This window comes from Melospiza georgiana, chromosome 15 (genome assembly GCF_028018845.1).
Source record: "Melospiza georgiana isolate bMelGeo1 chromosome 15, bMelGeo1.pri, whole genome shotgun sequence".
NCBI classification, from domain to species: Eukaryota; Metazoa; Chordata; class Aves; order Passeriformes; family Passerellidae; genus Melospiza; species Melospiza georgiana.
The window spans coordinates 14,832,499-14,859,907 of NC_080444.1; the positions used below are offsets into that span (position 1 = coordinate 14,832,499).

The 27,409-nt window shown below is 40.0% G+C and overlaps 1 protein-coding gene across 1 annotated transcript in view; it reads left to right on the top strand.

Moving 5' to 3' along the window:
- DOCK2 (dedicator of cytokinesis 2) overlaps positions 1-22,394 on the top strand; it is a 159,849-nt gene extending 137,455 nt beyond the window's left edge. Inside the window, exons 38-52 of the mRNA XM_058034687.1 lie at positions 186-305; positions 1,916-2,005; positions 3,182-3,286; positions 4,161-4,302; positions 6,608-6,689; positions 8,851-8,935; positions 10,445-10,531; positions 10,833-11,009; positions 11,527-11,610; positions 13,553-13,690; positions 15,170-15,297; positions 16,865-17,045; positions 18,328-18,448; positions 19,444-19,586; positions 21,672-22,394. Coding sequence (XP_057890670.1) covers positions 186-305; positions 1,916-2,005; positions 3,182-3,286; positions 4,161-4,302; positions 6,608-6,689; positions 8,851-8,935; positions 10,445-10,531; positions 10,833-11,009; positions 11,527-11,610; positions 13,553-13,690; positions 15,170-15,297; positions 16,865-17,045; positions 18,328-18,448; positions 19,444-19,586; positions 21,672-21,746 — 1,758 coding nt within the window. The 3' untranslated portion in view covers positions 21,747-22,394. The remainder of the gene's footprint in view (positions 1-185; positions 306-1,915; positions 2,006-3,181; positions 3,287-4,160; positions 4,303-6,607; positions 6,690-8,850; positions 8,936-10,444; positions 10,532-10,832; positions 11,010-11,526; positions 11,611-13,552; positions 13,691-15,169; positions 15,298-16,864; positions 17,046-18,327; positions 18,449-19,443; positions 19,587-21,671) is intronic.
- The last annotated feature ends 5,015 nt before the right edge of the window (positions 22,395-27,409 follow it).

Consider the following 27,409-nt stretch of genomic DNA (forward strand, 5'->3'; position numbering starts at 1 on the left):
AAATACAGCACTTACTTGACGAGGCAGTGAATGCAATCCCTGTGCCTTTCCCAGTTTGTCTGTGAATGGGTAAAAAAGACTTGGGAAGAAAACACTTGGAAGAGCCCAGGGGACCTCGTGGGAGGGGAGCCTTTGATGTGAAACACTGAACTTGAAAATTCTTTTTGCTGTGTTCTCTTCCTCAGTGGTCGGATGAGCAGTGTGCACCCCAAGTCATGTCAACAGAGTTCCAGTGCTCCCAGACCTACAGACACCTGAAAGAGAATCTGTATGAAAAGATCATAGAATACTTCGACAAAGGAAAGGTAAGTCTGGAGAGTTTTTCCCCTCCAAATCTCTCTGCTGTGCTACTCTGAACAGTTGTGTTTAATGTGTATAAAATATTTGTGAGGAAAAGCTTCTTTGAAATGTGGGTCAAGTAAAAATTGGGTCCTGGAGGCTTATTCCCAGAGATATCTCTTCCATAGGAAAATGTTCTTTCCTTGACCTCATTCACAGAGAAAGGGCTAAAGTCTCAGCACATTGTTACAAGCATCTCTGTCAGGCACCAACAAAATACAATAAAAAACGTTGAATCTACTTCCCCTTACAAAGAAAAGAGCATGGACTACACAGATTCCATTTCTAAACCACTCAGCCCTTATCTCAAAAAAATACAGATGGTTCAAAATAGACATATTTGTTTAAGAGAGGACAGAGAATTGTATCCTAAACTTAAAATGTAGTAGATTGATTCTCAGTACCACAGTTTAGTTCAATTTAAGACAAAAAAGATGTTAATAAAATTACCTGTCAGTGCAATGGCTTTAGAGCTGAGAATTTTGGAAATAAAGCAAGGCACTAGAAAGCAGAAGAAACTCTGCAGTGCCAGATAATTAATCCCATGACCCAATAGGATCTTTAAGGCATTATGTCTTGTTCAGCTGCAGCCAAAGGTAGGAAGGGGAAGGCAATTCATTTCTGCTTCTGCAAAAGAAGCCCTTCCTATAATTCACAAGGTAGAACATTTCAGCTTCAGCCCCTCAGGTTTCCTGTTGGCATCTGCAGGAGCTGCACTGCAGCAGTGCCCACCCCCTGTCCCAGGAGAATTAAACCCTCCAATTCCTGATCTGCAGCACTCAGCACTTAGCCCAGGCCAGGGGTAGCTGGCCAAGGAGCCCCTGGCAGCAGGTGACAATGGCCTGATGTGTCACTGGCAGTGTTCTCTCAGCAGCAGCAGAGAGCTCTGCTCAGGGCCCCCTTTGTGTCTTCTCTTCTGAGCAGCTGAGGAGACAGAATTTGAGAAATATCCTCACAAGAGGGAGCTTCTTCCTGCCTTGAGATCACTTCTGTGAAGTGTCCACAGCAGATGAGAAAAGCAGTCCTGGTGTTTCAGTGTCAGTCACTGTCACAGGCAGCTGTAAAGTTGTGTGGACAGAAAAGCTGCTACCCTGGGCAGGTGGAAATTTAACACCTGTAGTTATTTAGCTGTCCTAGACAAGGCTCCCTGTGATTATGGATGCTGCAGGACATTCTGTTAAATGGTGTGTGTTTTAAGGACAGGTAGGTGTCAGTCCCCCCATAAACTGCTCTGTGCTTGGGTATGTTCTGAATGTTATCCCCTCAGTGATTTACTCTTTTTTTTTTCTTTAATGTATCTGAAAGGTTAGATGATTTTTTTAAAATGTTACTCTAATAATAAAGTAGGTTTACTTATTCCTTCCTGTAATGAATCATAAAACACTTTTATTTTTTAACATTAATCTGCTTTCCTTAAATTTATGATTGCCCTGAGTCTTCCACTCTAAATGTGCAGTTAATAAATGAGTGCACTTTAAAGACAGCATAATCAATAAAAGTGCAGTTAAACTCTGATGTGTTGAAAACTTGTTTGTTGGTACAGGATTTACTTTTTAAATGTGTGGTTGCATTGCAGATGTGGGAAGAAGCCATATCTTTATGCAAGGAACTTGCAGAGCAATATGAAAAGGAGGTTTTTGACTATGAACTTCTAAGTCAAAACTTGGTAAGATCATATACAGATCTTCAAATTATTGCAGTCACAGAAATTAGTGCTTTTCAGCTATCAAACAGAGCTACCTATGAGCTTGTGGTCTAAAATAGATTTTTAATTCATTTGTTGAAGAGTTCCTGTTTCACTGTAGCAATCCAGTGGTAAAGGTTCATAAGTAACTGCTGGTTAAAGTTGCATGAACATCTGTTTATTGAGGTATTCTGAAATGTCTGTAGATGAAATAAACATGTTCTCACCTAGGGAAATTTAAAGGCCACATTTTGAAGCCTCTGTACTGCCCTAGGGTAGAAAGAACACCTGGATGAACTTTTCCCCCTAAATTTTTCTTTCCATTTTAGCAGCTTGGATTTTGACAAGGCTGAATAATTGTGTCCTAGTCAGGACTGTGGAAGTATTACAGCTCAAGGAATTAGAACTAGGTCCAAAGGATAGAAGGAGAATTTTAAAGGAAAATAAAATATTCAGTTACTTGTTTTCATGAAAATTGAATCAATCCAAAAAGGATCCCACCCCCCCCAAACCTTTTTTTCTACTCCCAATATTTCAGTTGTTGAGGGCTCATTCGATAGATATCCCTGAATCTTCCTCAAAAAAAATGGTGGGAATCAAGACATAATGTTCTTGAATGGTGTTGTGTATAAAGAAAGTTTCTTTTGCTCTGTTTTTATCATGATTTAAAAGACATTTTTGCCAATTTAAGTTGCTGTGCTGTGTTCTCACAGACATAACACCTAAATGACACTTGGTACTTTATGGAAGAGCTTGTTCTAAGCCCTTTACATGGTATGTGCCCTTAAAATGAGCCTAGAGTAAAAACTGGAGTTGATCCCACACCTCAGGAAACATTTGAGGCAGGGAGTTTTTCCAAATGTCTTATTTCAGTAATGCTATCAGTAGCCAGGGATCCCTTTGGTGGCTGCTTTTCTCCAAAGTTAAGGGTAAGCCAATTCTGAGGTCAAATATTAAAGCTGAAACCATACCCAATTTGCTGTGTATTATATTTGCATATAAATGTAAACAGTGTTTAATGTCCCCCTGCAGCCTCCTGTGTGAAAACTGATTATTGCTGTAGCTCATCAGCTGCTGGCTCTTGCATGTGTAGTAGAGGTTAAAAATGCATAGATAAAACCCCCAAACACAAGTAATTACAGTTGGTTTTGCTTTCAGATCCAGCAAGCAAAATTCTATGAAAACATCATGAAAATTCTGAGGCCTAAACCAGACTATTTCGCTGTTGGATATTATGGTCAAGGATTCCCAACATTTCTAAGGGTAAACTTGATTAAATCTTACTTTTTCATCTGTTTTGTTTTCCTCATGATTCCTTTTTGACCTCTAAGTATGCTTTGAGCTGAATTGTTCAACAACAACTGTCTTGTACTGCTCTAAGATTTTCCTGAATGGCAAAAAAACTCCTACTTTAGGACAATTGTGGTAGGTTTGAACTGGTTTTATTCAAATATGCCGAATTTACACTCTTTTCTTTACTTTCCCTTTGTTTTGACTACCATGAGGGAAATCCAGGCTCCAAAGGGGTTTTTTAAAGAAACCTGATGAACTTGGGAAGTGGTGCACAACTGGATTGTTTTTTAAAAGATCGTTGTTTTAACCACAGTTTTAACAGTTGTAACCACAGTTTTAACCACAGTAGTTTTATGAGTTCAGACTATAAAAACAACCTAAATATTTGATATTGAAATTATTTAGTAGTTTCTTACTACTAAAAGCCTCTCTTACATACACCAATTAAAAGGGAGTCTTTCTTCACACTTGGAAAGCAATGAGAAGCCCTGCTACCCAAGTTTAAAGGCCAAAGCTGCCTTGAAAACTTTGGGAAAAAAGTGAAATGATAGGCTGGTGAATATCCTTGAAAACTTTGGGAAAACAGTGAAATGATAGGCTGGGGTTAAACCACTGTTACTGTTTCTGAATAATCCATCTTTGAGTCCGGAATCTCTGGAGAGTCAGTGCTGCTTTCCAGCCCCTGGTCAGAATGGTGTTTGGCTGTAGAGCTGGTTGATATTCAGAAAACAGAAACCCTCATTCCAAAACCTGGCCACTGCTGTGCCTTTGTGTGGATTACCATGAAACTGCAGCTTCTGCCTCAGCCCCACCCTGCCCAGTCACTGCCTCCTCATTCCTGCAGAACAAAGTGTTCATCTACCGTGGCAAGGAGTACGAGAGGAGGGAGGATTTCCAGGCCCAGCTGATGAGCCAGTTCCCCAGTGCTGAGAAGATGAACACCACTGCAGCACCTGGAGAGGATGTCAGGAACTCTCCTGGTCAATGTATCCTTGCACATGGGGGAGATTGAGAGGGAAGGAGGGGTGGGAACCTTGTTGTTAGCATGAGTTTATCCGTGTGTCTTGGTTTGGAAAGACAAGTGCCTGCTAAGGAAAGCAGGAGCATTCCCTGAAATGGAAAATGTAAACCCCCCTCACTTCCAAATTGCTATAAATTTTAAATTAAGGGGCTTTCAGGCAAAAAAAAAAAAATGGGAGCAGGAAATAACAGTTCTTTATTAGGGAAGAAAATAAAAAGATAAAATAAACAATGCAGTACACTAGAACAACACTGACAGAGTCAGAAGCCAACCTGACACCCTGTGGGTCAGGGTGTTGGTGGCAGTCCCATTGGAGTTGTGGCTGCAGCCCTCCTGCAGTGTCAGGGGTGGTTCTGCTGGAGCAGGGATCCTGTAGAGAAGGATGGATTCTTCCTCTGGAGATCCAGTGGAAGGAGAGGCAGCTGCTGTTCCTCTGGGGAATCCCGTGGAGAAGCTGTGCTGGTGTTCCAGAGTCTCCAGATTATATCCAGGCAGGAATGCTTGGCTCCTCCCTCTGGGCTCACATCTCCCCATGGGATGCTGTAGTTCTTATCAGTCATGCAGTGACATTCAATGGCCTGTTATCAGCAGATGTGTCCACAGAGGGAGGAATATTGTGGAAGAGATAAGGAAAACTGCCCACTGAACAGAAAACAACTGCCACACAGATGGTAAATAGAATACAATTTGCTTGGCAGTCCAGGACACTGTGTGAAACAATAATATCCTGAAGAGGTTGAAAGATTACCAACGTGGCAGCTCAGTTTGCAGTTTTGCCTGCACATCCTCCATGTCTTTTCTGGTTTGCTCCTAAGACAGCTCCTGTTTTTCTGGCAGTTCTGAGGAGTCTGTCTCTTTCATTCGTCATAGAAACATTTAGGCTGGAAAAAACCTTTAAGGTTGAGTCCAACCATAAACCTTGTTCACCCATGTTCCCAAGTGCCACATCTACATGTCTTTTAAACCCCTCCAGGGATGATGACTCAACCCTTTCCCTGGGCAGCCTGTGCTAGGGCTTGACAGCCCTTCAGGGAAGAAAATTCATTGTAGCTCATACATGGTTTAGCTTTATTTTCTTCAAATGGCAAAACCAGTGTCACACACTTGAAGAGACCCAGTTTAAAGCAGCAAATTTTCTGTTACCTCACATTCATAGCTGTTATGTCTTGATGTTTAATTCATGTCTTCTTTGAGCACTGCTCTGAGTGGCACAACACTTCAGTATCACCTCCATTTCTTGGCAACATAAACGTCCCAGGTCCCTCAGAAATTTTCTTAGGAAAATTAAATTACAAATCTTATTAACCAACTTCTACAATGGCCTCAATTTTTCTTGATTAGAATAACTCTGATTATCTTTTTCTTCTGATTTGAGTCATTACTGACTGAGCAGATATGAGATCACCTCATTGTGTGCTGATTTTCCTTTATTAATTTTCAAGGTAATGTTGTAACACTCCACGTACTCTCTTGAGTCTGTTCTGATGGAACTTTCTGGAGGAAAAAAGGGAATACTTTCTTTTCACACTGTTGGGACTGAAGTGGGAGTATTACAGGCTTGTCTAAAATAGCACATTAAGCTTGAAAGCCAGACTCTCCCAAGTCTGTCTTGTCTCTTAACTAATTAATTTTTTTTTTTTTTTTGGAGAACACATGTTTCAGTCCTTAAGGTAGAATTTGCTCATCTATTTGCAAGGAGCAGGAGATAGGAACTACTTCTGCACTTATGCAAAAGGATCTAACCAGAGGGCATGAGTTTCAAACATACTGAAATATGTAAGGATGTGATATATTTACTTACAAATACAGGATTCAGATTTTAAAAACAGCACTTCTATAGAAAAAGGAAATCTCAAGTAAAAGGGCTATTCAGTTACAGATTTCAAAATAAAATGTTAACCATCATGACTTTATGCATGCCTAAAGCTACACAGTGAAACTGTTAACATCAGATATGGTTGATGTTATTTTTGTAAGTTGCCTGCGCTTAAAAATTTAATGAATGAGTCAGTGTGATAAATTCAGCTGCAGATATTCCAGCTCAGGAAATAATAAAAATATGCAGTTTAGAATTAATATGTATTCACTGGTTACTACTGGCAGATTTCTCCTTTTTTGGCCAAGGAAACTCCAGAAATGAAACCCTGAACACTTCAGATTTTTCATCAGAAAATGTCTTTTTTATTATTACTAATTTTTTTACTTCTCCTGCAGCCTACAGTATTTCATACTAATAGTTAATAACATGCCCTTAACTTTCACACTTTCAGATATCCAATGTTTTACAGTACAGCCAGTCCTGGAGGAGCAGCCTAGATTCAAAAATAAGGCAGTGCCTGATCAAATCATAAAGTAAGTGAATTTCTGTAGTAGACAGTATAATGAAAATCAGTCTATGTTCCTAAATTGACTACCATTATTTTGTGAATTCAGTCATTTGCCAATGAATCTTGGAGTTTTTGTTGTATTAACTAACTGACTTATGTACTCCTAGAATCAGAGAAGAGTTTGTGAGGGACACTGCTCAGAGCTCCATCCAACCTGTCCTGGATGTTCCTCAGGAACTCCATGGGAGAGCTTGTGCCCATGTACCACTGAAGAAATAACTCATGGATGCAGGGCAGGGAGGTGGAATCTGTGCTTTGGGTTGAAGTTATTGAGATTTCATCCCAGCTTCTCAGACAAGGGGTGGGGAGAGGGCTCTTGGAGGTGACTGGCAGTGTGAGAATGGTTGAATGAAGGCTCTTGAATGAAAGAATCTTTTTATATCTTGTCTGAATACATGGTGGCAAAATGGTTTCTGCTGGTGCAATGGAATGTGGGTTTTGTAAAGGAATAAACGAAATTAATTGAGCAAAGTATTTTGAGAAGAGACTGGCCAAGAGCTGCTTCCAAACCAGTTTTGGCCTTGGTCTGCCGCCTTCTCTATGGAATCTTTACTGAAGTAGCACTGACTCAGAGTGGAAAAATAAGAATCACCTCCCCACGTACACCAAAGTAAATAAAGCAGATCCAAGCACAGGTCTGGTGTGACAGGATTTTAAAATAAACAAAGACAGACCAAAAAACAACCCAACCCAAAAAGCCACAAAAAATTGTGGCTCTTATTTCAACTACTGATTCATTTTAAAATCAGTAACTGAAAGGCAGATTATAAATGTGGTCCTGTTGGACCAGATTTAGGTGTAGAGCCAGCCACACTTCAAACTGCTTCAGTTTATGTAGCAAAGTGTTCCTTGTAAAGTACAATCTCTGCTCATAGGGGAGATTTTTTAATGGTTTGTCTCAGCTGCAGAATTCAACCAAACTGCTGATTACATCTGGGCTCAAAGATTTACTTTTATGAGTTTACTTTATTGGGCATTTAATTGTTCATTACATTAGGTGTTGACAATGAATTTATTCTATCAAAGAGCTTCAATATATTCCTTTCAGCTGGAACTGCATAAAGGGATCTGACTCAGTGTGGCAGTATTTTCCAGTTATATTTCTTTTCTGATGAAGAAAATCTTAGCAGTTTGGGTCAGAAATCATAGTTTCCTATGAACTAGCATACCATGGTTTGCTTAAATCAGATGTTTGGGGCTGCTCTGTTTGGTTTTTTGGGCTTTCAAAACATGGTTCAGTTTTACTGGAAGAGATTTCTGCGATTTTTTTTTTTTTCTGCAAAATGAGCTTTTACTTAACAGGGGTTTAAATTTAATTCATCTTTAAAAGGAATACTAAAAACACAAACTAGAGATTTTTCTCTGGAAAGCAAAATATTTAGCAGCAGCACAAAAAACTCTGCTTTTAGCCAGTGCTAAAAGCCAAGTGGTTGCAAGTTTAGTGGAAAGATGTGCTCACAATGATGGAGAATGAAACATTAGCTGAATAGAACAGAATTTAATATGAATAACATGAATTTTACATGAATTTGCAAAGGATTCTTTACATTGGTGTACCCTTCTAGAAGCACTTAAATACATTCCATTATCTATCTCACAAAATTGTTATTAATGGCTTCAGTTGTTGAATTTGTTGAATGTTGCTCAGCATTGAGAGCAGGATTGTTAGACAAGATTAAATTGCTTTTTCATGGAGTGCCATGTTCCACTCCAGGTGAAAATAGCTGCTCTGCTCAGTCAGTTCTTTGGAATGAAAGAGACTCCTTTCATAAACCAGGATAAAGTGGCAAGCAGGGCATGTGCCACAGCAAGACAGGAGAGGAAAAATCTCTTCTAGTCCTCCTGTAGATTTGAACATTAATCTGGAAGTTCTGGAATTTTTATACCTGGGAAATACACTCAGTAACAAGCTGAAGCTTAATACTTATAAAATACTGTGTGTTGACTCTGATTTATAGATAAAGTAGTTGCCTTCTGAGTTTCCAGTAAAGTCCTTTTTTTTCTGAGCAGTAAATTTACTTTTAATTAAAAACTCAACTACTCAAAATGAAATATTTCTCTGTGATAAAAAGATCTATTAATTTGTGGTTTCTGGATTTTACAATAGTAATTTTAAAATCTTTCAGCTTTTATAAGTCAAACAACGTGCAGACGTTCCACTATTCAAGACCAGTCAGAAGAGGATCTGTTGACCCTGAAAATGAATTTGCTGTAAGTAAATTAACCACAAGGTGATGGATGTAGTTCTGGTAACTGAATTTTGATCCTAGCTCCTTTCTTAGACTCAGATTACTCTTTATATACACCTTAACTTTAAGATCTGGTTCAAAAACCCAAATGCAAGACTTCTCTGTTTCAGCACTACCCCTGCGTACTTAATTATACATCACTGTTCCAGTTGCAGGTAAATATGCAGGTAAATTATGCAGTTAAACATGTTCAACGTGTTTGTGTTAAGCAGGAACATTTTCTGATACAGGTTTTCATTAGGAAACAAGGTGACATGTAAATAAATATCAAATGCTTTGCTGCTTGTAGTTAACAACATTTCCATCAGCTGCCAGGCTGGCAATGGGGTGAGTGCTGTCTGCTTTCATGGGTCCTGTGAAATCTCACCTCGTGAGAGAACTGCTTATGTCATTTTTACTCCCATGCCTAATTGTGGAATGCTGAGGAATGGCCTTCACTCTTCAAATATTCTGAGAAATCTACACCACCATAAATTACTTTTCAGTGTTAAGCATAAAAATGTGGTGTCTGTATTTTTATTTTACAGGTATCTGGTATTTTATGGTTTGTTTTGAAAAACATCCCATTCAAGCCTTATGGCTAAAGCTGTGCTCTTGGCATACTGCTGGAAAAAGCCATTTCTTACAAAATGTACAGTTTCTGTTATGTGTGTGCTGATTAGCAGAGTGGACACTTTCATGTAAGAGCTTCCTACCTGCAGTTAAATCAGCACCTCAGACACAAACTCTACTCTGGCAACCCAGGATGTGCTGTCAATACTCAGCAGCACCTTGGCTTCCTTTGCAAATGAGAGAGTTTGGGCCCATTTATGAAAATACCCTGAAATGGTTTTAGGAGAGCTAAATTGTTGATGTTTTCATTGCTGAGGACAACAGATAAGGTGCATATTTCCTTCAAAGAGGTGGAAACTTGGACAGCTGGAGTGTCTTCATTACATCTATTATGGTATTTCTCCATGAGCTGATTCTGAAATAAGGAGCAGCAGGGTAAATGAAACAGTGGCTATTCCAAATACCAACAGCCAGTCTTGTTCAGAAAAGAAAAATGAGAGAAACAAAAAAAGGTCAGAATTCTGGCAAGTTGTTATAGGGCTATTACTGCTTTTAATTGCAGAAATGCATTTTGAATGTGGAGGGAGGAAATATAATCTGGGTAGAGGCGAGAGCAGGTCATTTAATGACAGCTCTTCCATCTGTAATGGCAAAACTAGGGACACAGACTAAAAGATTCAAAGGTAATTTTCTTTTTCCCCTGCTTTGTGCAGGCTTTGTGCCTGAAGATGACCTAATCTGAAATCAGGAAAACTATTTGCTCAATCACTGTGCTAGATTCAGTTTGCAGTGTCTTTTTATTCAAAAAATATGCATATATTTTCCATCTACCTCTATTTCCCTTTGATATCTCAGAAGGCAGAAAAGATGAAAGTTTCAATCCTGAAATATCATTTTCTCCTGCTATGTCTTTTAATAGTCTATGTGGATTGAGAGGACCTCCTTTGTCACAGCCTACAAACTCCCAGGGATCCTGCGCTGGTTTGAGGTGGTCTCCATCTCCCACGTGAGTATTGATGGGCTCAGGGTCTGCCCAGCTTGCAGGTGTTCAAACCAGTCTGCAAAATTATCAACAAGGCTACAGTCCTCTCTTTTTATACATTCAAAATCATTATTATTTACATTTAATCTTTCCACTGCTCAATACAGGATCAATATATCTTATGCCTGATTTATAGTTTCAGAACTGAACAGGTCTGTGTGGGTTTGCTGAATTGCAAAACTGTTGTTAATGTACATGAGTTTTATAAACCAAAATGATTTTTTTATATCTTTATGAACCTTTGAACTCTTTTGTTTCTTTACAGTGCACAATTAGTCCTTTAGAGAATGCTATTGAGACTATGTCCACGACAAATGAAAAGATTTTGATGATGATTAACCAGTACCAGAGTGATGAGAACCTCCCTATTAATCCACTTTCCATGCTGCTGAACGGAATTGTTGATCCAGCTGTTATGGGTGGCTTTGCTAAATATGAGAAGGTAGGAGCTTTGGAGTCACTGCAAAGAACATTTTCAGGTGCACCATTTCATAATCCTCCTACATCCTTGTTAAAGTGGCAGTGCAGTGGGGATGGGGAATAGGAAAGCAATCATTCCATCAGTTAAAGGATCCTCATATCCTCCTTTCCTGGTCACCTCTGTCTTTGAAGTCAAACCAGAATAACTGAATTTGTCAGTTGATGTAAAGCATGATACTCCAAACCTGTGCCTTTTTAGTTTCACTGTAAACTTAATAAAAAAAATAATAATTTGGTTTCATAATAAGGGTCTCAAAGTCAGAAGTGCTGGATAAAGACCAAATATATCTTTTTAAAAAGTGCACCTCAGTTCCCAGCTGATAGAGGGAGAAATTATCACCAGCAGCATCTGGCTGAGGACCATTCATGTGCCTCTCCTCTTTGATGACCAATATTATGATCACCAGCTGGGCTCTGTGGATTAATGCTTGATTTCTTTACATGTCAAAATGATGGACTGTAATTTTTTTTCTCCTAAGGCTTTCTTTACAGAAGAATATATCAAACACCATCCAGAGGATACCGAGAAGCTGAACAGACTCAAAGATCTGATTGCTTGGCAGGTAATTTCTCACTGACAGCCACCACTGGGGCTTCACCAGGGTTCCTTTGTTCCATTCCTGTCTAGCAGGAGAACACAGAATTGAGCTGATTGTGTCATTTCCCCTTCTTTTTAACCCTTGAAAGGTATTTTGTACAACACATCATCTGGAATGGTTTATCAAATGCCACATATATCAGGCCACATTTATAATTAAAAGGGATGGGATTTCCAGCTTGGGTTGTATTCCTGAAGAGAAAACTGAGAGCATGACAAAAGTCATAATGATTTCATGAATTTCTGGGGTTGGCAAATGTCAGAAACTCTCTTGGGAAATAGCTCTTTCCTAGAGTATTTGGGGTTTTTTGTGGGGGTTGGTTTGGGTTTTTTGTCCACTAGAAACATTAATGAAGTATTTGCTGCTCTCAGGATTTATTTTCATGCTCAGTGGCCCTTCAGGATTTCTGCTGTGTTTCTTCTGTGTGGTAAACAGCATGGAAGACTATAAGCAAACATTCTTATCTGTATCTCCAGAGGGGAACTGAATATTCTCCCTATACTGGCAGCACTGAGGTTATTTGGCTTTACTATTTATTATTTTATATACTGTGTATGTAAAATGAGACAACCAGCCTGCAGAACCCTTTTGTCCTCAAGAAGAAAAATGCACCTGTGGAAGATAGTAGCAGAAAAAATTCTGGTTTTGCTGAGATTCAAGAGAAAATGGCTCTTTCTGCTGACCTGATAATGATAATGAAGCAGAAAAAAACATGACCTCAGAAATTATCCATTCTCTTTCCATTAACCAAATACAAACCATTGCTATCAATAGATAGATAGAGAGATGGTAAGAAATAGTGGGAGTTCATCTGGGATTTTACTATCAGAAATGAATGGCTCAAGGTGTTTCTCCTCATGTTCCACATCTCATTTTTTGTACTTACTAGAAACATCCCTGGAAACGTCCAAGGTCAGGTTGGCTCTGAGCAACTGATGGAATTGTCCCTGTCTATGGCAAGGGGTTGGACTGGATGACCTTTAAAGATCCCTTCCAACCCAAACTAGTCAATGATTCCATGATTCTGTCTCTCGTTCATAGATGAGAAACAGCACAAATTTACTGTTCATTCCTCTCCCAGCCTTGAAATGAATCTCCCAAATAGTTTCAGTGGAATAGTTTGTACTGTTTTCTTAATGTTTTTGAAGTTTCTTCCTTTTTCATTTTGATTCATCCCAGTTTGGTTATTATTTGAGTTGTACCTTTACAGTTTCTCCTGTGTCATTGCCCACCACAGCTCTGTGTGTGATTGTTTTCTGGCCATCAGAATCTCTCCATGAATTCAGTGGGGTTGACTGACCTGGCATTAGAAAATAAGGGGAATTTCTGCCTATCCCTCCAAATCCCTCTAAGGAATTTCTACCTATCCCTCCAAATCCAAACAGATCTGTCAGTAAAAGATGGGCTTTAATACCACAATTTTAAAAGTTATTTTGGAATTTCACTTCCATAAAATATGATCAATGTGACGGGTGGATCAGTGTTCACAGTGTTTACTGAGTCAGAACACAAAAAGGAAGTGTGGAATCTAAGTGGATTTTACAAAAATATCCCAGATATTAATGCAAAAGAGTTAAAAGCTGAAGTAAAGCAATTAGAAAAGGTTAGCAGCAGCAGGGGAGCTAAAAGTATTTTGCACAAATCTCGTAATATTAAATATATAGAAGAGAGAAAATAGTTTCTATGAAGCAACTATCATTTTTCAGAAATTTACTGGGAAAACCCATTTTCCATGAGCCTTTTCCATCTTGTATCTGCTGCTCCAAGCTGACATCAATGGGCAAATCCACCTGCCAGTCACAGGAAGAAATTTGCAGTTGATTGCCAAGATAATTTAAACACAGCCAGAGAGGTTGTTGGACACAAATGAAAAGTCTCACCTTTTTCTTCTTTTGTTCCTCCTAAGATACCTTTCCTTGGGGCTGGAATTAAAATTCATGGAAGAAGAGTTTCTGATAATCTTCGTCCTTTCCATGACCGGATGGAGGAATGTTTCATGCATTTAAAAGTTAAAGTGGAAAAACAATATGGAGCCAGAGAATTGGTATTACTCTCCTTTTAACCTCTACCCAATTTCTCTTTATTTAACACACATCTTCTTCTAAACAAAAACATGCTATTTTGTTTTGCATATGGATTTTCTTGTGATATAAAAATAGTAAGATCTGAGTTGTGTCATCCAAGAGCTGATTCAATTCTCTGACACAGTAGATATTCCTCACTCTGGAAGATTTTTTCTATATTTTATTACGACTTAAAATTGCAAATCTTTTCAGCCTTATTGAGGAAGTAAAAGCAAGTTCTTATGTTTGTTCTCTTTGTAATTTTTCTTAGTGGTTTAGGGCTTTGATCTGCAATTGATGTCTCCCTGTGCCAGCCACTTCCAGCTGTGTTGTGAAGTAAAACCTGTCATGTGTATAATACTATAAATATTAGTTGAGAACAAACTGAAATATCTGGCAATTGAAGGATAACTTCTGAACACAAACTCCCCAGATAATTCTTGAATAAAATATTCTATCTGAGTTGTGCAGGGTAGCAAGAATGACATTGCCTGCTTTTTGTGATTAAATGCCAGTTGCTTTGGAAATTATTTTATATTTTTCCTTTCAGCATTGGTGATTTTATAATAGAATGTTATAAGGGGAAAAGTAGCAAGTTTCTAATTTAAATTTTGGATATGTGCTGTATTATATACCAGTATGATGAAAATTCTATATATCTATCTGAATATTGCTTTTATTTTGCAATAATAGAGGCAGCAATTGCAATGATTTACTTGAAATTGTGTAATATTATATCTATTATATTATATTATATTATATTATATTATATTATATTATATTATAATATCATTAATATGTATTATATATAATATATAGTATACAATATATAACATACTATAATGCTAAAATATATAATACAACATATATTATAATATATATTTACATCTAATATATTATAATTATATGATATTGTTAAAATATTAAGTTATATAATTATAATTATATGATAATATATTATTATAATAATATTATAGCAATAATAATTGCAAAAACAGAGGCTGTAATCCACAATCAGAGATACTGCCTCTTGCTTGAGCCCTCCAACACTCTTAGGACCAGCACTTAAAAAACCCAACCTATTTAAAATTTTGCAGAGAATGAACTTTGTGAATTGAGTTTGGGAGGGTTCGGGTGGGTTTGGGTTAAAAACCCCAACCTATTTAAATTTTGCAGAGAATGTGCTTTGTGAATTGTGTTTAGGATTGGTTTGGGCAGGTTTGGGTTAAGAAACCCAGCCTATTTATAATTTTGTGGAGAATGTACTTTGTGAATTGAGTTTGGAAGTTTTGAAGAGTAAGAGCTCATCCAGATCCAGGACAAATCGCAGTAATTAATGGGAGCAGACAACTTCTTTAATGCCAGGTGCTAAACACCTGCACAGTGTTGAAGCCCTGTGTTAGGAGGATGAATTAAGAGCCAGGAGTTTGACAGGATGTGTTTCTCTTTCCCTGCTGTAGCCAGAGTTTGATGAGAAGAGGGTGGGGCGGCCGAGGTCGATGCTGAAATCCTACCGCCAGTTATCCTTCATCTCCATGCGCTCCATCAGCTCCGACTGCAGCACTCCCAGGAAACCTGCCTCAGAAAGGTTGGTTACAAATGCGCTTGGTTATAAATAATTCCTCTTTTTCAGTCCTGTTTTTTAATCAGTTTTATGAGATGAAACAGTAAGATTTTATAAACGCAAGGAAAATCACCAGCAGCCTTTTTAGACTACACCAACATTGTTTTAAATTGTAGCTATCACTTCCTCTATGCTGAAAACTACAGTGTTTCAAACTTAATAGACAAAATGTGTTCAACTCTCATAAAAAAAAAAAAAAGTGGTATTTCATTTTCAGAAAATAAGTAGTTTAAAAATTAAATTACTTTTCAAACACCAAGATCTGTGGTTTTTTACAAGTTTCTTTTTAAACAGCTTTTAACTTAATTAGGATATTTTGTTTGTAAAGGTTGTTCCTTTTGTAATTACATTTTACAAACTTGAAAAGGAGGTGGAAGATTTTAGTAAAGTCTAAAGTCTAGTTTTAGTAAAGTCTATAATAATGTAAAATGCTTTGCCTAATGGAAAACAAAGAGACTTTTAAATTTGAGAGAACAATTATAGGTATAGCTTTTTCATCCACGAATTGTTTAGTTCCCTTTATAAATTATCTTTCAGGCACACAAAACTTCCTCCCAAACAAGGTACATGTAAAACTGAACCTGTTGAGCAGTGTTTGATTATTTTTTCAACATCTGATCTCCCTTTCTGAGTAGTTCACTTTGAAAAATTCCAGTGGTGTATGACCCTAATGTGGAAGGGTTGGTTTTTAAGACAGGCCTTGTTCTTCTTTGAGATTCCTGAAGCTGCTCCTGCTGCCCTCCAGAAGGGTGGAGCAGACCAACATCATTTGTGTGCTGCAGCACACCAGGACACCTCTGACACAGCCAGACAAGGCATCCTGCACCTGCTTTTGGTTCTTAGGATGCTAATTTGTTTCTAGGTCAACAGATTGACCACACTTCTTGGTTTATCAATTTTATGTTGTAACATAAGTTCAGTCCCATGCTCCAAAGGTTGAGAAGGGAGTAAAGCAAGCACCAATTTCATGGTTTGGTTTGGTTTTTTTTAATGAGAAGTAGCCCAATTTTTAAACTGTAAAAATTAGAGGAAGAAAGAAGATGGAAGGGGGGGTTAATCTCTGGATGTGTGCAGTCTTGTCCAACATGGTGAAATAAATAGGAGAATGCATTTAAAACATGGCAACAGACTAAAATACTCTGTTCCCCTTTGGTCCTTGTACAAGCAGAACAGCCTGCCTCACTTTCAGCACCACCATCACCAGACATCAACTTGCCATGTGAGCTCTGCTCTGTTTAGTTAAGCTGATGCACAAATCTATAAAGAGGGATTTGAGCTCATTTTAATATTTTACGTTCTTCACTACATTTTAAGATGGTGTCACACTGCCTGAAGGCATCTTATTTGTATCTCCAGTTGCCAGCTGCTAAAGCACATCAGATACTTTTTGCCAGCAGTTTGCAAGGCTGCCTAGAAAGTAGAAGGAGAGAATGACCTGCATTTATATTTCATGGGGAAATGACATCAGAATACCAGCAGCTTTTAAAATATCACTAAGAAACTTGTACTTTTCTTTCTTTTGCTCCTGCAGCTTTGATCTGGAAGCAGTGCTACCAAAGCAAGGAAAGGCAGAAGCAGAGGAGACTGCTCCTCAAAATAATCCTCATCCTGAAGTCAAGATGAGAAGGTCCAAAAAAAGAACAAAAAGAAGCAGTGTGGTGTTTGCTGATGAGAAGGCAGCAGCTGATATTTCTATCTCTGACATGAAATGTGTATGTCACTGATTTAGTGTTTTATAATCCATGAAAAAGAGGACATTACCCCTTTCCTTAAAAAAGGAAAATATATCCCAGAGAACTGCAGCTGTCATAAAGGGAAGGATGCAGAGATGATCTGCCCTGCCATGAATGAAACATGTGAGATGCTGCAGAGAAAACAAATCAGTGAGAAAATCAGATCATCCCTCCTGGCTTCTGGTGACAGATACCAGAGCTGTGAGGCTCTGGCAGATTCTGGTTAGCTGAAAAAGGAGCACTGTGTGGGGAGGGTTAAGCTGCTTTCCTGTGGAGAGGCAATTGACTGTGCTGACATTTCACGGCAGCTCCTCGCAGTCAGGGCTGATTCAGAAGTGATGAGCCCTGGACGTTTTGTACCTTGTTATGGAACATGCAGCTGTTAGGAAACTGCAAGATTGCAAACACTGCTCCTTCAGTGGTGCCAGACTGAAGTTTGGAAACACTCCATAGATCATCCAAGGGCTTTTATTGCCCTGCTGGATCATTCCAGTGACTTATGTCACTTACACTGGGCCTTTTTTACACACACAGTTTAATCCTGAAGAGAATTTGATTTTAGTGTATGTTCTTTAGATACACAGGCCCCATCTAAATTAAAAAGCCAGGCAGTAACAGATTGCTGAAATACATGGAGGGAGCATAAATAATTTGATCAAAACTGTTTGAAGGAATCATCAAAGGTAAAATGAATGGAGGAGAAAGCCAAGGCTGTTTGGGGAAGCACAGAGAAACTCATGGATGATTATGACTGTCTTACACTGCATGTCCTTGTGCAAAAGAGAGATAAAGCACAGTCATCCTTTGAGGAGCCCTGATATAGAAAACCAAGTAACACCTTTGGCTTTTGATGAAATTAGATAACACATACACCAAACTGTGGGGATCCCACTGTGAATTGAGTTAGAGGATTTTCTTCTGCTTCAAAAACTCAGTGACAAAGCTTTGCAGCAGCCAAGCTGGGCATGTTAATGCAATAGGAATTAAAATGAAATGTTTTCAAAACTTCATTTTTCTTTGCAGATCACACCCAGAGTTGTTTGATGGTATTATGCCAAAAATAGGGTAGGAATTCAGATTTCAGGTCACAGATTACTTCTGTAACTTTTTTAGAATTCTTTTTTTCTACGTAGAATGAGAAGTTTTTATCTAACTATAAATTATCTGCAAAATTGTTACATATTTTTAGACTGTACTTCATATGATACATGAACCAAAGTCTCAGTCCATCATTAACGTTTGGGCTTTTTTTATTTAACAGCTATCAAGGAAATACGAGTTCATGAGTGACACCAACCTCTCAGACCACGTGGTGGCACCTCAGAAAACTTCTGTCCTCAAGCAGATGAGCACTGTCAGTCGTTCTATGCCTACTATCGCAGGTAAGGTGCTTACCCCAGGGTGAGAATTCTGAATTTTATTAGGATCTTAAGAAAACAGCAATGAAGGGTTTGCTCCTAGCAGGGCTGGCAGCTCTCTCCACCCTTGTGAAATCCACTGGGACAAAGATTATAATTGAAGAGTGTTCTGTGCATGTGAGGCTGTACTGCTCCAAGTGCTGGGTAACACCATAGTACCTTGTGCCAAAATGCAAATTCTGTTACCCCTGGAGCTCTGATTTCACTCCCTTGCACAGTGTGAGCATTCCTACTGCCTACAAAGAGGCAAGGTTTATTCAGCTTCCCTGCTCTATAGGGCCTCAGGAGCACAAACAAGGCTTACAGCCAAGGGCAGTGTGAGCAAGTGGGAGAAATGCTCTGTGCTGTGTTCTGGGGGATGAATATCCCCAGAGCTTGCCCCATAACAGGATTTTGACTTCTGGTTTTGAAGGCAGAGAGGAATCCCATAGATTGCCTTACCAGGGAGGCAGGGGAAGCAAAATAACACAGCTGCCCCCAGAGAGATGTGAGAAAGAAAAGGGAAAGTGAGACTGAAGTTGGAGCTCATCTCTAGGCTGGGGCACACAGACAAACAGGCCCAGTTTCAGTCTCTTTCACCCCCTTGCTCCACAGGACATCCCATTTCTTAGCCTGCATTTCCTCTATTCCTCTCACTGCCCCTCTCTTTCCAGATGCCTGTAACAGATGTTCAGCACAACACAACAGCCTGCCATGGCCCACTTCTTTGGCATGTGTTTATCTATTTTTAATTCTTTGGCCAGATTGGTTCTTTTTTTTCACTGTTCAGTTTCAATGTAATGGAGTTTGTTGTTTACCTATTATTTAATTTTTTATTCTAGGGTTATAGTTGGATTAAAAATGTCTCTATTTTCTCTAATCATTGCAGTACTTCACAATTTTGAGTTCTGCTTTGTCTTACAGTCTGACTCTCCGTTTTTGGTTTTGTTTTGTGTAACCAATATTGTTTCCATCCTAAGGAGTAACTCTGTCTGTCAGCACTGTGGCATCTGATGAAACAATTGCCTCACACAGGCTGAGCCATCCAGTGTTCCCTTCCACCTCAGATGGTGACAAGAAAACCTTCAAAAGAAAGAAAGTGAACCAGTTATTTAAAACAATGGTAGGTCCTGTGTGTTTGGGGGAAGGGGGGAAAAAGGGAAGGGTTACATAGTCCTAAGTTCTGTGCTATGAAAATTAAGTATTTTTGAGACAAATGGGCTCATAAGGGAAACTCTTTGCTTTTGTCAGAGAGAGGAGTGGAATCAAAGCTGGCTGGGGCAGCATTTCCAGTGGGGGGGGATGGATGGATGGATGGATGGATTCTGGGATGGATTCAGGGATGGATGGATGGATGGATGGATGGATGGATGGATGGATGGATGGATGGATGGATGGATGGATTCCGGGATAGAGGAATGCAGAGATGCAGGAATGGAGGGCTGGAAGGACTGAGAGATGCAGGTGTAGGGGGATGCAGGGGTGGAAGGATGAAGGAAGGCAGAGATGCAGGAATGGAGGGATGAAGGGGGATGCAGGGAATCGGGGATGGAGAACTGGAAGGATGCAGGAATGGGAAGGATGGAGGGATGGAGGATGCAGGGTTGGAAGGATGAAGGGATGCAGGGATGGAAGGATGCACGGATGGAAGCATGCAGGGATGGAGGGATGCAGAGATGGAAGGATGCAGGGGTGGAAAAATGCAGAACTGGAAGGATGCAGGGATGGAAGGATGCCAGGATGCAGTAGTGGAAGAAAGTGGAAAAATGGAAGGATGCCCGGATGGAAGGATGGAGGGATGGAGGGATGCAGGACAGGAAGGATGCAGGGATGGAGGAATGGAAGGATGCAGGACTTGAAGCATGCAGGGATGGAAGGATGCAGGGATGGAGGGATGCAGGACTGGAAGCATGCAGGACTGGAAGGATGCAGGCAGGGATGGAAGGATGCAGGACTGGAAGGATGCAGGGATGGAGGGATGCAGGACTGAAAGGATGCAGGCAGGGATGGAAGGATGCAGGCAGGGATGGAGGGATGCAGGACTGGAAGCATGCAGGACTGGAAGGATGCAGACAGGGATGGAAGGATGCCGGGCTGCACCCCCGTGTGCAGCTCCGCTCCCGCACCGCCAGAGGGCGCGGGCTGCCCGCCGAGAGCGGAGCCGCAGGGCGGGAGGGGAGCGGCGGGACCGGGCCGGGATGGGAGCGCCGGGATGGGAGCGGGCACCGCCCGGGGATGCTGTGGGGAAATGATGAGCGCGAAGGGGAAATCGGCTTCTGCTGGAGCTGTCACTGGTTTAAAGCCGGCTGCCTTCCTCTAAAGTGAGCAACGTTTCACTGATGTCTGAAATTTTCACAAAATTAAAACTATTTCATTTAGTGTAGTGTTTGACAGGAAAAAAAATTAAATAAAAAAGAAAAGGAAAAAAAAGAAAAACGACCAAGTAATATCCAGGTTAGCTATTCAGACACAGAATGTGAGGGTTTTCCTACTTTGAAGGTAATGGGAGGGTGACATTTAATGCAGATGTGGGTAGCTACCAACGAAAGTATTCTGGAATATTTTACATGCCAGCTTTTCTGATCTTTCAATGCAAAGGGTTTGTTGTTTTGGTTTCTTTTTTCCTGGATAATGAGTTTAATTTATATTCATTACTTTCTGCAGTGTTTTGGGATTTTCTTAAAAAAAAAAAAAAAAAAGGATTATGCCTTCAGGGACCACGTAGTAACATTTAGGAAAGCCTTCAGTTAAATGTGCTCATAATCACATTTTTTCTCATAGGAACATGAATAACCTATTAATGTGAAGTCTGTAGTATTTCACTTATATGCAATTTATCACACACTTGCTCATTTCAGACCCAGGAGCTGCAGCTTTTCAGCACTATCTCGTCCACTCATATTTAAATTTAAATAGCATATAGAAGACAGAGGATTGAATGTTCTCTCTTACATGGCAGAAAAAAGGACTAACTACAGATGAAAAGCCACTTGTGAAGTGCTTCATAACATGTTTGGAATCATGTGCATGGGTTTAAGTCCATGTTTAAGGTTTTGCAGAATAGAGAAATTAATTCAAAATATGCAGGATTTGGTCAATGTATTTTTTCTCTAGCTACAGCTTAAAGGCACAAGTAATTAGTAAACTTACTACTGAATCCAGCACATATTCATTTTAACATATGAAATCTGTTTTGGTGTTTTTTCAGCGCATTTCCAGAGTTCTGGAAGATGGAAAGCAGTCTGTGGAGCAGCATTTCAAACCCTCACCAACAGATCTGTGATCAAGTTTTACAAGATCACTTCTCAACTGAAAACAATTATATCTACACACAAATATTCTATTTTAGAGCACCATCTACTCTGAAGAAAGGCGCTGATGGAGAACAACACCTCCCATGAGCTTTGCTAAGTTACTTGTGATACAGATACAGGAATTACATTTGAGGGAAACACTGCAGGATGTGTCCCCTGGGATGTGGGACAGAAAGCTCTGGCTGTACAGGTCAGAGGGAGCTGGGTGTTGAACACTGCTTGTTCCTGAGCAGTGACATGTGTGCCCAGGCCAGCAGCTCACTGTGTGATGCAGCTCAGGGCTGCTCTTGGCAAACAGCAGAGTCTGGGTTTTCTGGAGCTTGTACAGACATCCAGATACCCTTAAATCCTTGCTGGCTCTGTAGCCAAGGCAACAGATGGCTCAGCACAAAATAGCCACTGACAATTTACAGTGTGGCTGTAGCTGGATTTACAGCCACAGATCCTCTGCTGCTCCCAGCCCTGTGCTCTGTACCTCAATCTTCCCTGGATGGTTCTGTGGCTGTCACTGCCTGAGCTGTTCTCAGAGCAGCAGCTTTGAAAACATGGAAAAGTTTATTTACACATGTGCAAATTGACCTTACATCCAGCAGTATGATGAACAAACGACACATTTCCTGCTGTTCAATAAAATGTTACAAATCTGTTTTATTTGCCCTGACCCTTTCTCCCTGACATCTCCAGGAATCGTTATATGAAAGGTAATAGCTTTTACTGACGGCAAACAGAATTCTACAAGCCCAAGTTTGCTGGGTTCAGATTGATTTTCTGAGTCTGAGGTGGGTTGGGAGGTGATGCCTCACTGGTGTGAGGCTCCACAGCACTGCAGGTCAGCACCTCAGAGCCTTCATAACCTGGCAGCTCTTTCTCTAAGTGTGTTCTCCAGATAGAGGGGGGTCTAAAGGTGAATAATTGATTTCCTCCACTCACCCCTTTACATCTCAGACACTGACATAGGTTTATACAAGGTAAATAAAATATGTTCATGTACAATGTTGTGGATGAGGTGACTGGCCTTGTTGTCATTTCTACAGATTTGGGAAAGATAAAGAGGTTAAAGTTATTTCTTGCTGTGGAGTTCAATCTATGGAAAGACACATGCAGTTTGTTTAAACCTAAGTTTTTCTATCAACACTTTAACACACAGTGTGAGTAAATTAGTTTTATGAATTTAGGCTCTTTTTGCAAGTTGTCAGAGTGAAGCTGTTTTCTACTGGAGTAGTTAGTGATTGTTTTCTGTGAGAGGGTAGAAATATTTGCCATTGGAATTAATGCTGCACCTTCACCAGAATAACCAGACAGCAAAACAGAATGGGCCCAGGTTTAACACTAACTACAGTGTTGGCATGAATTCTGTTAGAATTTGGGTTTCATTTTATTTCATTTGCTTTTCACAAAAATTTGATAGTACTTCTGAAGAGGCACAAAGGAAGAAAAATGTTTTCCATGAAAAAAGTCTTCTGTTTAATAGAGAAGGTAGAAAAATCAAAGGTTGAAGGGTTCACGTTTAACATCTTGCAAACCTGGGGGAAGAGGAGGGAGAGTGTCAAAGCTGTCCTTCAATATTATCTGAAGGTACCCTGAATATAGCAGAAAATAAACAAGTACTTTAAAAGAAAATTTTGGATTCTAGTGGAAATGAGTAAGAGTGATGATTTAGAAACTGTTTATTCTTTGTAAAAATACTGTTAAAGGTTCCCTTTTATTTATTGAATCTTGCAGAGATGTTTTCAGGTGGGTGGAAAAATTGAGTTTTACTTCTAGCTGTTATTATAAATTGTTATTGAAATACTGTGACTCAAAATAAAGAAGTAGTAAGAATGGAAGTGAAGGAAGTGCCCAGAAACAAATACCAGGAAGGAGGGAGCACAATGTCCAAGGGATATTTGGTGTTGTGTGTTAAGACAGGGGTTCAGGATTTCTGCTTGTGTTTTGCTCAGATTTTAGTTCAGTTTTTGGGGAAGGTTTTAGGTTCACATTTAGTTTACTATAAATCAGTGATAATTTTTTTCATTGTCCCACTCCATAGATTGTCCTTCCCTTGCCAGCCCAAGTTCCAAGCCTGAAATCATGTCAATCAACCCTGAGGAGAAAAGCAAAATTACAAAGAAAAAATAGCTGCCAAGAAGAGGGCATTCACAAAACTGGAATTTTAAGGATGTTTGGACAACAAGCTCCAGCTTTTCACAAGTTTCCAGAAACTGTGGATACTGACATTTAGTCCAAACAAGCAACATAGGATGAAGGACATTTGATGCCCTGGGACCATAAAGTGCCAGCATGGCAACATCTGTTTAAAAATGTGAATTATCAGTGGTTGCTGCCTTGTGTGTCATGAGCTCAACAGGCTTTTAGTTCATGTGTGCAGAGGTGAGGGACAGAACCTGTATTTGACATTCTTTGAGGTGAAGCACAGAGGGCAGAAATTTCCTCCAGGACAGGGTGAGGCTTTGGCTGCTGTGAATTAGTGCAGCAGGAATGGCTCCACTCAGCTCTGGAATGGCTTCAGGAACCCCACCACGTTCTCCTGTGCTTTTCTGTAGCAGTTATTTCCCCTCTCTGTGACATTTCCAGTTGTCTGGCTGGTGGCAGTCTGGTTTGCTCTCACATGCACTGAGATAAGGATGGGGCTGTGTGATCTGTAATTAATGAGCTGTTTGCAGGGCAGGGAAGCTGCAGATGCAGCTGAATTTGATGAGCTGACCTGCACTGAGCTGTTACACTGCAATCACCTGAGATGCATTCAGGCTGCACATTGCAGTTCAGTTAAGGCAGAAATCTCATTTTTACCCAGACACAGGAACCTGGGTGTCTCTGTGGACTGTAAAACTGTGTTGGAGGTGCTGTCCAGCCCCAGGAGCCGCTGTGTCAGTGCAGCACAAGGTCTGCACAGCAAATGTTGGCATTTACCCAGTCAGGGCGCTCAGGAGTACCCTCACCTGATCTGGGTATCCAGCCTGCCCTTGTTTGTGCTATGAAATTATACCAAGTTCTTATTATGAAATTATTACTTAAATATTCATTCTGGGGGGAAATTATTGCCCTTAAAATCTCATTTAAAATTAGCTGGTGTGAGCTATAGGAAAATGGTCAGAGTCTAAGTCAATAAGGATCAAGTTTCTGAGGAGGAAGGAGAGTTTTATTAAAGATTTTACAGACCTTAGGAACACATTGTTCTGGAACTTGAATATGTGATAGTCCCGTGTACCTGCCTGACATTGAACTTTTATCTCTATCACACACAGCCTGTAACCTTCTTTATTAGACAGTAGCAATTGTGGGTGAGGAGAATCATGGAACGGTTTGAGTTGCAAAAGACCTTAAAAACCAACAATTTCCAGTGCCCGGGAGGGGTCCTGGTTATTCTGTGAGGACTCCACTGACACATGAGACATCACTGGATCTCTGCTTTCATTTGTTCCACCCTGACTATGGCATGAGGGCACTGTCAGAAAGAAGAGGTGTTAAATACATTTTTAAAATAACATGATAGGAAAGAGAAAGTGGTTTTATTTTTTATTAAATCTGCTTTCTGTTTAAGTCAGTCACTGTACAGGAGTTGTGTTTGAAGGCACCCAACCATATAATTCTCTTGCTCACTTCCTCTGCTACTTTCAAGGATTTTACCTTAAGTATCATAAAAATACCAGAGGATCCTTTTTTCTTTTTTTTTTTTTTCTAGCTTCAGAACAAAACTATTCAAATGATGGAGAATTTATCTCAGAGACTGGTTCCATACATGCCAATGTCAATGAGAATCATCCAGAATGAGGGCATTCTGTTTAAAACAAAAGCAGAGGTCAATTCTCCAGAGTGAAGGAAGATAAAAGGAATAACTTAACCAAATACAGCATTTTTCTCATTTAGAAACCAAGAGAAATCAGTGAATTTAAAGCCAACTTCTGTTTTCCAGACTCTTTTTTTTTTTTTTTTAACTGTTTCTGAGGAGGGAAGAAAATGAAACAGTTTAAGGATTCTTTCTGTCAGTATTTTTTGGATGAAGAGATGTCCATCTTTTTAGATGCATCTCTCTATTTTTTTTTTTAGGAATACGGAAGCCTCTATGACAAAAAGCTTGTGGCCATCTCCTATCCTGGGTGCCTTGGAGAAATCCCTGCATAGAATTTATATTTCCCTCCCAGAACTGAGTCCCTACTCGCTCTTAGGCATTCCAGGTCCTTCTGAGGGGGAGCATTGAGCAACACTCCAGGGCTGCCCTCAGCTGTAAGGACTTCAGCACTGGCAGTGTTTACTGCTCTGGGGTGAGGAGAGGACTTGTTCTTTATTGACTCTGTGTAATTATCTGTTCTGATTTGCTCTTATGATGCAGAGGGTGCTAAAGATTAACACTGTAAATGAAGAATTGCTCTGCAAACAAACCTCGGGTAGGCCACGGATTTCATAAACTTTTAAATGTTAGATAAATTTAATCACGGCTTTAAAGCGAGGCCAGTTTGATCTGATTGGGTTTTGCACAGAATTGTCCTTTTTCAATGCAGTTTTTTGTCTTTCAGGGATAGCTGACAGCTTCTGTGTGCCATGAGGGATCTTTCCTGTGGCTGAGCCTGTGATGAGACAGCCCCTGTGAGTGTCTGAGCTGGAACAAACAGAGTGTCTGTGAAAATGATTTTTTCATGTCTATTAATGCAGCCTGCAGCCCCAGATGCCCCACTCTGTGTGTGGGTACTCAGCCTGCATTTAGCACCAGGTTCATGTGGCAGGCATGACTGATCTCCCATCCTCAGTTAACCCTTGAGAGACCTTGCCAGTGCTGGGATCAGTTCAGCTCATGGCAGGTGGCTGCTGAAGGTGTCACCATGGGTTTAAATGGCACAGCACAGGTGCTGGGCATCAGATAACACTCATTTAAGGGATCTGTGCCCTGGCAAACAAGCATCAAAAAAGGCTCATGTAGGTGAGGTAGCAGGAATCTTGTGCTGCTGTAACTAGAAAAAGTCTAAACAACTCTTCCATGTTCAACAGATATTTTGAGGGAAGGCTTCCTGTGGAATGTTTATTTATATGCTTTTAGATATAAAAAACCAGCACCAGATAGAGTAGCTTTAGATGCAGACTTTTTAAGCTTGTATTTTGTATGGGATTTTATTGTACACTAAAGTATGTTATGATTGGATACCAGGATTCTACAAATAATGAGGAATCCAAAACCTTTCTTCAGTTGCTTTGACATGGATGGTAGTACTAGTGCACAGTCCTTGAATTCAAAGACAGTTTCTTTACGGCTGCATTTGGTCTAATTTCACAAGGCAGGAAAAGATGAATAGTAGAAATCAGGATGGGGAAACAGAAAAGAAAAGAAAAAAAGAAAAAAGGAAACTAATCTAAACCAAAGACATCTCTAAATCCACCAGAATTTCCACGGAGAATTCCAAAGCAACTGAAGGATTCTAATAGGAAAAGGTTTGCACTGTTTCCACATGGAATGGGTTATTTTTGTAGATCCGGGCGTCCCAGTATCGGCAGGACAGCACAGGAGGCTCCCGGGCAGCCGTGCATTCCCAGGCAGTGTCACCGGGTGGCGATAGGATGTCGCGATACCCTGCCCGTGTCGCGGCTGGCCTGTGGGGCTCGGTGATAATCCTGGAAGCGCCGGGATTAGCAGAGCCCTGAA